The following is a 12,221-nucleotide window of genomic DNA, read 5'->3' as shown; positions in this document are numbered from 1 at the left end:
GTTGGAGAAAGTGGAGTGCGTGTGGATCTTTAAAGGGACACTGAAGTGATTTGTATGCATTGCGGGATTACTAGCGCAAATTGTAGTCTGGAGTCTATAGGCCATGTTTCGACCACTCTTGCTGCGTTTACACGAATTGATTTAGTAGAAAAATCAATTCTAAAATGCTGTCCTGTGTGCATCCTCGCCCATTTTCTGTGGCATTTTCGTGTGACGTCAGGAGGAAATGACCTGGCTTGACTGCGCTACTGCAGGGCTCGCCGACCTTTCGACAGAGTCAGTCGGACCAGCGTTTAGTCCATCAACCACCGACGGGTCGTCGCGATTCGTTCACTCAATTGAAACTAAGCCGCGACATGTTTGTGAATGGAAGAATGTGCGTTTCTTTAGTTAGTTTGTCCACTCTATCAAGCTCCTAGTCCAGGTCGCTCCACACAAGCGCTACATAAGCGCACATGCGACGCTTCGCTGACTGGTCGCTAGTAGGAAAATCTAAGGCTCTTGAAGGCAGAAGAGTCAGCGATGTGAATATAGGCACTAAGGAAATAAAATCAACTGAAACTTTTACTGTACGGTGTAAAACTAGGGAGCAGGAAGCACTTTTTTGCACTGGGTTAACAACCACAGCAGTCAGCAGCACGACCACTCAGCACGACCACTTTTCCATCTAAGAAATGCAAATGCTAGACGTGAGATATTGTGAAAATTTGGAACTCGCTTACTGCATCAGCGCTATACAACAAATAGTCACCTAAGCTACTCGAAATGCTAAAACTAAATAAAAGTGTAAACTTGTTATACATTACATACCTTATACTTCCATTGCTGTCAGCGCTGGCCCGTGGCCGAGTGGTCTGGAGCACTAGGTATGTTTTTTGGAAGTCACAAGTTCGAATCCCTGAGGCAGATTCTTTTTTTTTTGTAAGTTCACTTTTTCATTTTCGAGTTCACCATTTTCGGGCCGTAACGTTCACTGCTCCACGAACGAGTGCACAGAACGCGCACAGACTGACACATGCGTTAGTGAGTTCTTGTTGGCGTGCTGTTGCCATAAGCACCGACTGCTTGCCGGCAGTGGGCACAGGCCAGAATCAGCGAATTCTTGGCCTGATGCGATCACGCTTTTTACGATATAGGCATGAGTGAGGCAAGCTCCAAATATGGAGTAAAAGCTCAGTAATTACCAACTTATCAACCGGATAAACGATGGAAAGTGTGTTAATTTGAGCCAGCCTACACAGTGCAAGCAAAAACAGGAGCTTGACAAATTCACTTCAGTGTTCCTTTAAGAGGTGGGACGACAGAGAAACTTTTCAGCACGTGTTCTTCTATTTGGAGGATGCAGCTCGAACTTGGTTTGAGAACCATGAAAGCTCCCTGACTGACTGGACTCGCTTTAAAAGGAAGTTCCTGAAAACGTTCGCCACTGTCGTGCGAAAGGAACGAGACGAACTCTTGCTAGAAACACGCACACAACACCCCAATGAAGGGGTAGTGATCTGTGTTGAGGAGATGAAGAGATGGTTTCGCCGTGCAGACACGGAAATGACAGAAGATAAGAAACTAAGGCTTCTGATGCAAGAGGTAAAGCAAGAGCATTTTGCTTGTCCTGTCCGTAACCCCCCTAAGATGGTGGCTGAATTCGCGTTTAAGGCGGCCGCGATGAAGAAGACGCTTGAAGTTGGAACGAGGCAGTACGGCCGCACTGCCAATGCGATGGTTTCGGAGACGATCAGTGCTGGGGCCATTAGCTCAAACACACTACGCGAGGCAATCCGTGAAGTGGTGAGGGAGAAGCTGCGGAAACTTTTCCCGACGACGCCACAATCCCAAGTCGCTTCCCTGACCGACGTGATTCGGGAAGAAGTTCAACATGCCTTCTACGCCATCCGAAGTACCCCGCAGGCCACAAGCAGGGGTGAGACAGCTGCGCATATTGCGCAGTTTTGATACAAATTTGTTTTCCTGCGCCAGGCTGCTCCAAAAGCTTGAAAATTGCAAAAATTGCGCCAAACTGCCCCAAAACATCCTGAGAGCCAAGGATTTTAACTCTCCCGTCAGTTTCAGTGGGGAAGATGCTTACATATGGCATAATTTTCCAGCACCCCCAAGGTCATGCTTTTTGTAAAGGTTTAATTGATTGATCATTCAATTAAAAACTGGCATAAAATTGTCCCCGAGACAGTTTTTTCAAAAATGACAAATGTATGACAATGTCGGGTTGCACATGTTATAATATTCTGTGAGTTTTTGAAGTTTTCCCATCCGAAACCATTGCAAATTCAATTTTCGGAGCGCCGTATCTCCGGAACGACATTACTTGGCGCCACCAACGTGGTGTGGTGAAGATTGTAAAACGTACCCGCCGGGCGAAGCAGTTTCTCAGGTTTCAGGCAAAGAGCTCTTCGCTGATTTCTGCCGTGGTTTTTGTTATGGGGGTGGCTGGGTTTGCATTTAGTCTGAGTTGTTGTGGGAAGTTGCGCGACTCGAAAGACGGGAGTTCATCAAAAACAACATGGTGCTTGCGAATTCTCCATGTTTCTGCCTTAAGTGTGAGGAGCGGTGCGTGCTTGAAATGAAATTTCGGACTCACCGCAGTGTTATAAAACCCTGAGTTATTGCTGCCTTTGACAGCGAGCTCACGAGCCGCGGGAGTGGGGCGATCGACACTGCCGAAGTGGCGGCGCAGGCAACATCGCCGCAAAATGTTCAAGCAGTGTCCGATAGCGTGACGGGCTATTATTGCATGCTAGTATTCATGGTTCATCTATCTGAAGTGAAATTTAATGCCAAGAGAAAGGTGGCTAAGCATACCAACGTTACTCAAATTACGACGTATATATAGTGATTGTGTACCTTGGGGATTGAAATGGGAGTGCTGGTGGGATGCGACGACTGTCAGTGACCCTCGCTTTGCGCAACTTTTGCTGGGGCTCTCTACTCTTGTGCGTAAGGCCGAGTATGAGATTACAAAAATAATAATTTCGGCATCCACATGATAATGAAAATGCCGTACGATTGCTTAGTTTTTCAGTTCAATATCTTCGACGGCACTCCACGCTATCTATGCAGTAAAAGTAAACTTTTAAAAAATAAAAAGTAAACAGTAAACTTTTTACTAAGAAGTAAAAAAAATGGTTTGTAAAAAGCTAGTGCAGTTCGTACCTTGTGATGCTCCGGTAGAAAAAACTTTATTGAAAGGCTGTTTCAGTGTTATGCACGTTTGAAACCGGTTAAAAAGTTGTTTTCTCCTCCAAGTTGCCAAAAATTTGATTTTCTAGGCTTCTAAGGTGACATAATTAATGTCGTTCTTCTGCCCCAAATCAAAGTTCTGCTCCAAAATCGAAATTTCGCTGCTCCCAAAACTGCTCCCAAAACTGATTTAGCTGTCTCACCTCTGCACAAGCTATCACGTACTCCGCAGCTGTTCATCGACCCCGCCCTGCTCCAACTCGTCAAGAGGCCCCGCTGTACCACCACCCACTGTCGCCCTCCCGATGCCTTGTAGTCCGAAACCGGACTCCCAGGAAGACGGACGTATGGTGAACACTGGATAATCGTCCTCTGTGTAACTACTGTGGAGAGGCCGACCAATCTATCGTCACTGCCCATACAAGAGACTCGGACTGCCTGGTTTCTCCGTCGGCGCGCCTCGCCCACACCCTGGTTAACGACCCCGTGAGATCGACGAGTATCTATCTCAAAGTAGCCGTGGCCCATCCCGTTTCAATTGTTCGCCGCTGCCATACCCATACCAATCGCCAAGCCGCCGCAGCAATGCTGACTTCGCATGTGGAAGGTCCCCTAGCCCACGTGGGGGAAACGAAAAGCAGCAACTTCTGGAGATGAAGTTGCACAACAGCAGGGAAACGAAAATCCTCCAATGACACAACGATTCACCGAAGACCGTGATTCACGACATGCCCTCAGCCAGACGACTAGATCCAAACCTGATGGGACTCCCGATGTTAGCCACACGATGCGACGCGTACTTGGAATGACAGAGCCTCCCGCTGAGAAGACGACGCATGGTTCCCAACCGCCAACATGCACAAGCAAAGATAAGACACCCCTACGCACCCGAAACTCAAGGAAAGCGGCGTCCGACGTCCAGTTGTGCATCCACGGCTATGACGTAGTGGCCCTCATCGACACGGGAGCCAACTACTCAGTAATGAACGGGTCATTTGTGTCTAAGCTGAAGAAAGTTAGGACAAGATGGGACAGTTTGCACATACGCACAGCAGGAGGCCATCTCGTAACGCCAAGTGGAACGTGTACATCGCGCATCACCATAGACGGCACTACGTACCCTGCTGCATTCGTCATTTTGTCTAACTGCTCCCGTGACGTAATTCTTGGAATGGACTTTTTGATGGCCAATGGTGCCAAATTGATCTGCGGACAAGCCGATAACTTTTCCTCCGATCACTCCATGACGCGGAACCATAACACCGTGCCGCTGAAGGATCGCCGACAATAACGTCACCTTGCCACCCCACGCAAGCCTGATGATCACCATTTATTGTGAGGATGCTGCTCCTGTCGTCGACACTATCGTGAACTGACCAAAGGGCTTCTCGACCGCAGTGTCTCCGTTGTAAGAGGCATTGCACGCTTTAAGCAATGCAAATCCCACGTTTTGGTCGCTAATTTCATCGAGGAGTACCAGCATCTAAACTAGGGCGCTGCAGTTGCATTCCTTGAAGAAACACAAGAAACAAGTCAAGTGATCGCGATCGCCAACTTTGAACGCGCACATGAGGATGCCTTCAAGCAGCTGCCGCATCCTGTCAACCTGAACCTGGCACTGCCGCAAGAAAATCGGGACAAATTATTATATTGGCTGCATGGCTACAGGGAGTGTTTTTCGTCGAACTCAAAATTATGTCGGACACCCCTAGCAAAGCACCAAATTATATCCGAAGATGGAGCCCGACCTACCCGACAATCACCGTACCACGTGTCTTCACACGAGCGGGAAGCCATCCGGACACAAGTCGAAGACATGCTCAGCAACAACATTATGCATCTATCGAAAAGCCCCTGGGCTTCTCCGGTCGTATTCGTGAAGAAAAAAGATGGCACATTAAAGTTTTGCATTGACGTCTGGCCACTGAGCAAAATCACCAAAAAGAACGTGTCCCCTCGCCACGAATCGAAGACACCCTCGACCACCTCTGCCATGCGAAGTACTTCTCATCCATGGATCTAAAGACTGGCTACTAGCAAATTGAAGGGGATGAGAGAGATCGAGAGAAGACTGCATTCATAACCCCGGACGGCCTATACGAGTTCAAAGTGATGCTGTTTGGGCTATGCATGGCGCCAGCAACATTTCAAAGAGTCATGGACACTGTGCTAGCTGGCCTGAAGTGCCACACCTGCATGGAATCCTCGTATACCTCAACGACGTTGTGGTATTTGCCCGGGCTGTCGACGAACATCTTGCAAGGTTGGAGTCTGTACTCAAGGCCATCCGTATGTCGGAGTTAACGCTGAAGCCTGAAAAGTGCGGCTTCGCGTACGAGGAACTCTAGTTTTTGGCCCACGTCACCAACACCGTGGGAGTCCTACCTGACCCAGCGAAAACTTCAGCCATAGCGAACTTCCCAATACGGAAAGACAGGAAGGGCGTGCAGAGATTTTTCAGACTGTGCGCATACTACCGGCTCTTCGTCGCAAACTTTGCACACATTGCAGGGCCACTCACACATTTGACAAAAGATAGGACACCTTCAAGCTGGGAAAACGCCCAAGAGAAAGCATTCTGCGAACTGCAACAATGCCTCCAAAGTCCGCCCATGTTTGCTCATTTCGACAAAAACGCCGAAACGGAAATACACACGAACGCCAGTGATATAGGCTTGGGTGCAGTCCTTGTGCTAAAGCAAAACTGTTGCGAAAAGGTAATTGCCTATGCCAGCTGTGGGCTGTCGAAGGAGGAGAAAAACTACTCTGCCTCCGAGAAAGCGCCTGGCTATTATAAGGGCCATTTCAAAATTTCACCCATACGTGTATGGTAGACCGTTCAAGGTTGTGACAGACCACCATGAGCTGTGTCGCCCCGCGAATTCGAAGGACCCCTCGGGCCGTCTTGGGCGATGTAGCTTGCGCTTACAAAAATTCATTGTTTCAATCTTCTATAGATCTGGCCGGAAACACTCCGACGCCGACTGTCCGTCCTGCGCCCCCGTCGACCCACCACCTCAAGACTCCGATGCAGACAGCATATTCTTCCGAGTTGGGACGGAGAGTGACTTATCCGCCCAGCAGCGTGTCGACCCCAACTTACGTGTCATGATCGACTACCTTGAAGGACTCTATGCTACCGTGCCAAGGGCCTTTAAACGCAACTTACCAGCATTCAGCCTCAAAAACTCCGTCATCGTAAAAAAATTTTCAATCCCGAACGAGAACGAATTATCTTTTGTAATCTCCGCATACCTTCGTGACGAAATTTTGGAAGCATACCACGACGACCCATCTTCCGGACATCTCGGTACAGTACTCACTATTGGAAAAATCGAGGCTAAGTACTACTGGCCCCGCCTTACAACCGATGTGTCCCGCTATGTCTGGAGCTGCCGTGACTGCTACAAAAAATGCCGCCAACGAGAGCCGCTGGACTTCTGTGGCCAATAGCTGTCCCATCGAGGCCCTTCCAACAGATTGGAATGGATCTTTTTGGCTCGTTCCCTACGTCACGCTCCGAGAACAAGTGGTATGTCATCGCAACAGACTACATGGTGCGCTACACAGAATCCGCCACTCTTCTGAGAGGGACTGCACACGAAGTCGCAAAGTTCTTCATTAACCAAGTTGCTTTGCGACATGGAGCCCGTGAAGTCCAAATCACGGACTGCGGAAGGGCCTTTACTGCGGAGCTGATGCAAGGAATCTTACGCTACAGCTACATGGATCACCGAAGAATGACTGCCTACCTCCCCCAAATGAACGGACTAATGGAACGTTTGAACAAGACAATTGCGGATATGCTGTCTATGTACGTTGACGTTGAACATAAGACTTGGAATGAAGTACTCCCGTATGTCACGTTGGCGTACAACACGGCTATCCAAGAAACTACACGGATGACACCGTTCAAGCTTGTCTATGGAAGACGGTCGACTACGATACTTGATGCCATGCTTTCGCGTGTAGAAGATGACGACCTCAAGGCCTATGTCAAAGGATACCTTCAGCGCATGCGGAGGAGGCCCGCCAGCTCGCTGGAGTTTGTACAACGGACCAGCAGCTAGTGGGTGCCGGACGCTGCAATCTCCGACGCCGAGACACCGAGTACCACCCAGGGGATCGTGTGTGGGTTTGGACTCCCATCCGACGACGCGGACTCAGTGAGAAGCTTTTGCGATGGTATTTCGGACCCTACCAGATTCTACGACGTGTTTGCTAACTTACCTACGAGGTGATCCCCGACGCCAATTCCGGAACATCATGATGACGCACGTGCCCCGAAGTCGTTCATGTGGTTCGCCTAAAACCTTACTACGCTAGATGATACTCTTTTTTTGTTGATGTTTGTTCGCACTGTCCTTTTATTTTACCATCGGGTCGATGCACTCTTCCAGGTAGGGTAATGCCACGAAGCATGCATTGGGTTTATTTATGTTTTGGTTTTGCCGCCTGGCTGTGCCGGGCTGTGTTATCGGTGCTATCTGTGAGCCAACTGGAGCGCGTTCCATTCTTTATTTTTCATGCCGCATGTGTTATCACCTTTGATAGGGAGAGTGTTTTGAACTACGTCACGAGCCTAGAATAATCTTTCATCTACAGCGTTCTGGATGTAATTTGACAGTTCGGAAAACACTCGCGCTGAAAGACAAACGCCCACAGAGCGGATGCTGCGGTATTCGATTCGCCGACACTCGCCTGCGCATGTGACTTTGTTCACTGCTGCTTCACCACCTCTGTATTTTTTTAGTTGTAAGGGGAGCACAAGTTCGCTTCAATAAACTTGTTTTACGTTCAATTCAGCTGTGTCGTCTTTGGCTATGTGACAAATTAGTGGGACTTGATATGTGAGAATTTACGCCCGATACAGTATCTGATATTTCGCTATAGCATCAATAGCTTTCGATTAACTTTAAAGTTGGTCCTGCAACACCATACAAACCAAGTGGTCTAATGTAAATAAAATATGATTAATAGAGTCGGGTACCTTTGTAAAACCAATAAAGACAGATCCTACATTTTTTTTCGCATCAATGTTATTTTTAGATAGAGTTGTAGGGCAATGCTAGTGGAGTACCGACGACAAAATGCAACTCGCTTGGAGTGAGCAAATTAAATTTTATGAGATTTGTAGAACACTGCTTTTCAATTGTTTATTCCACCACTTTACTTAAACTGGTAAGATTGAGATTGATTGTTAGTTGCATACGGTCATTCTGCCATCAGTCTTTAAAATTGGCCTGTTTTAATTCTTTTTAATTCCCAAGCAAAGTTCCCTGCTCAAAAGATGAGGTTGATGCAGCTGGCATGAATGTTATTGTCACTGGGACTGGTAGTTATGAGATTAATAGTTGCCCATACTTCATCAGGGGTCCCTGGGAAGAGAAAGAAGATTGTGACACGCGTTGCAGGTTATTTGTGTGCTGTGCAGCAGATAAAGCAGACTGAGGGAAGTTAGAACTGAAAGTGTTGGTCATGTCAACCAGGTCACTGAAAACATTGTCCTCTTCGTGTATTTCAGTAGTGCTTTTGTTTTTGGTGCTTTTATTTAACGAATAACTGATTGAACTCTATTGCTTAGAATTGTTGCTACATTGTTGCTTGGCATTGTTGCCACTTTCAGAGTAAATCGAGGGCTTTTTTTGCATTAACAATTAGTTTAAAAGATGTTGCTATTGAGTCGAGATTTCAGTGATAACAGATTGCTCGTAAGTTGAAAACAGTTGAAATGAGTTCTGGGGCTGAAGGGTTTGGTAAACACGTAATCAATTATGGTCCCTGACCCATCAACCATGGGACGAGGAAGTCAGTTGACTTCCAACACAAAGACATACCCTTTTACAAAAGTTAGTCATTTGGGCTGAGTAATTTGTGTCTAAGATGTTACTGTTAATGTTTGTTGTCACAACAATATTTTTGTTCTCAGAGGTGGCGCAGTGTAATGTACTGTTGAGTTCGTGACAGAAATCTCACCATGAGGAGCTAGGAAATTTATAAATATTTTAAAATATGGGGTTTTTGCCGTCAGTGACACAACTAGGCTAGTGAAGTTCAATTCATAATGTTTCACAATCAGCTACAGTTAAGGAAAGGTCATGTTTTTTTGTAGTTCACTTTAGAAAAAATAAATGTAGCCGAACCACGATGCCTTGATGTTTCGTGGTGGCACTATTCTGCGTAGTGCGATGGAAAGCGGTGAAGATTTTTAAAAGTGATATTTATCATTTTATTTATGTATTTATTTATTACACGTTCCTACAGCGCCCATAGGGCATTATTGTAGGGGGTTATTTCGAACAGTATACAGTACATAAATTTGTCAGTGTGAGACAAATAACAATGGAACACTTATTTGAACAATAATACATGAGGCAAATATCTGTAAAGAAAAGTATACAGCATGCTCTATAGCCTCGGCAAAATTCGTGGCAAGAACACTTTGTTTTTGGGAGCTTATTCCAGTCACTAATAGTGTTGGGAAAAATTGAATGTTTGAACACAATAACGTGGCATCGGTATTCTCTAATCTTTCGTGCATTGTTTCTGCGGGCAGATACATTAGTGTGGCTGTTTAAGATACAAATCTTTATCTATTCCGGTTTGGTTATTGTAAATGTTGTGTAGAAATTTCAACCTTATCAATTTTCTTCTCTGACGCAACGACTTCCATCCAAGAGTGTTTATAATTTGTGAGCCCCTGACATTAAAATTATAATTACTGGTTACAAACCGAGCAGCTTGCTTTTAAACTCTCTCTAGTTTTTCTTGTAATATTGCAGTAGAGGGGTCCCATCATAATGTGTTCTGAGACTACGTGCATTTAATGTATAGTGGCGTGACAGTTCAAAACAAATACAGTAGTTCCTGGGTGCTTCTGTAATACATGGTGGTACGTAACGGGTAACTTGTTAGCGTAGATCAGTGAAAACGGCAAGGTCTCTCATTGCTAATCTTGAAGACCTTGCTATCAGTTTCTTTCCGGTGTTTCTTTTTGCAGGTTTCAGTGCACATGGACTGCCAGGAACTGCCAGGTGTTTTTGCTTTTAGTGAGAGGGCTTTGCGAATAGCCTTTTCTTTTCCTAAGCTAGATGCTCATGAATGTACACAGGTGTTTGAGTCGTTTGCCTGGAAGCCAATGGTGTTTGAAATCAGTCTTTGCAGGCTTTAAAAAAAGCATGCTTTCTTCACACGGTAGCAGAACCTAGCGATATTGTCTTTTTGTGAATGAGGATGAAGGCGCCTGATGAACAGTGTCAAAGTTGCTCTTGTTGATGGGACACTCAGTGTTCTTCCCAATTTCTTGATTAATCACAATTATCATATCGGGTGAGTTGGTTCATATTTACTTCAAATTCCAGCTTGAACAAAAAACCACAAACTCCACAAAGGAAATGTGGGAACAGTGCTGTCCTACCAATTGAATAGCCGCCCTACCAACATAGCCACGCTCATATGATTTCACAACTCAAAGTGATGCTACATGCATTCTAAAGTCATGAAGAATATCTTAGATTTGTCATGCCTTTTAACAGCGAAGCTCTTGAGCAAATCTTTGGTGTATGGTGTCCGTAGTTAAAAATACCAAGAAAATATGAGCACACGCGATGGTGTGCATGTGAGCGCGTTCTTTGCGGCGACCACATGGCAGTTAGAAAAACAAAAAAGTGCCGAGTGCTCGTGTGTGTGGCTCTTGGCGACCTCCCAGGGTCCCCGGCGCACGTTTGTCCAGCCAAGCATACCCACTTAGGGAGATTAGCTGAGATTTCAGTGACTGTTCGGCAATTAAAAACACCAAGAGAATACCGAGCGCCCGCTCGTACGTGCGTGCATCATGGCAGCCACCCAGTGTCCCCTTGCACATTTGCGCAGCCAATCATACTCACTGAGGGAGATTGGCCAAAATTGGCCAAAAAAATAAAACTTCAGCGTTTGCCATCAGTGTGTGCACCTCCAAGGTGATGTCCGATGATTATCATTTCCAAAAAATGAAGGAAGCTCACACTTATAGCAACAATGATGGAGTATAGGTCGCTGCGGCAGCGAAGAAGCAAATCGGCTGCAATCGTAGACTTAAACAGTTGTGGTGGTCGTAAAGGCTGCATACAGCTTCGCTGTCTTCATCTTATGCATTAGGGAGGGCTTCTTTCATTTTTTAATTTCCAGCTGTGCAGGCTCAGAAGGGAAATTTTTTATGGCAACTGTGTTTTTATGCATAATTCTTGCTGAGTTATATTTTGTCAAATTAAATGCCAATATCAAATGTCACCTTTCTTTTATCAATATTGAGGCTGAGTACGCCAATGCCATTCTATGCTTCCGGCCACATTTAAGACCAGTTTGCACGTCATTGCAAACCGAGAAAGTTTTAAAAGTGTGAGCCCAGTGTGATCACACTGACTGAACGGAATTGTACTGTGAGCGTACGCTTCTCCCAGATAACAGGCTGGCACTTTAATGTTTTGCAGAGGAGCTGTTGAGGTACTTTGGTGAAGTCGTCTTCTGCAACATTCTGCGTACATTGGTCCTCTCTCTATTATGTGACACCCAAAAGATGTGTCGAAGCAAATATTTGACTTGCAATTGCTATAAGTTGCAGAGAAGTTTTTTCCTATTTGTGGATGAGTAAAACATGACATTTTGTACAACTCCTAATAGCATATTTTTAGTTGGTTGTATATTTAAGGAGGTTTTATTGATTTTAAATGATTACATGTATTTTTTATGCATGCTTGTGGTTCTCTAAATAGAGCATGATGAAAATGCAAACAATGAATTTTGAATGTGACCTGTGTATGTTGGACCTCCCACAAGGTTTTCTAGCTTGTCAGTCTGTAAATCTGGGTTATAAATGTTAAGGAAATTTTCAGACACTTGGGCCTTCTCTTCCTGTGTACTGTGGGAGTAGTCATGGGAACATTATCGATATTTTTGTCAAAAAACTGGTTCTTTATTTCAGGCAGTTAGTGTTCGGCTTTTTTAAAACTATTTTCACATAATTTTTATTATCTTGTGCCTCATTTTTTCAC

At 45.5% G+C, this 12,221-nt stretch overlaps 1 protein-coding gene across 3 annotated transcripts in view; it reads left to right on the top strand.

The window, feature by feature from the left end:
* The window catches only part of LOC144159615 (uncharacterized), a 164,646-nt gene that overhangs the window by 142,019 nt on the left and 10,406 nt on the right, over window positions 1-12,221 (top strand). The window contains exon 12 of one of the 3 annotated variants that reach the window (XM_077691204.1): window positions 10,193-12,202. The exons of the other annotated variants lie outside the window; for them this stretch is intronic. Coding sequence (XP_077547330.1) covers window positions 10,193-10,262 — 70 coding nt within the window. The 3' untranslated portion in view covers window positions 10,263-12,202. Of the gene's footprint in view, window positions 1-10,192; window positions 12,203-12,221 lie in introns of those variants that run through there. 3 annotated transcript variants of the gene reach the window in all.

This window comes from Haemaphysalis longicornis, unplaced genomic scaffold, assembly GCF_048455015.1.
Source record: "Haemaphysalis longicornis isolate Haplotype H1 unplaced genomic scaffold, Haemaphysalis longicornis Haplotype H1 scaffold_10, whole genome shotgun sequence".
Taxonomy (NCBI): Eukaryota; Metazoa; Arthropoda; class Arachnida; order Ixodida; family Ixodidae; genus Haemaphysalis; species Haemaphysalis longicornis.
Note: the sequence above shows the minus strand (reverse complement) of the source record. Positions and strands in the feature narration are given on the sequence as shown.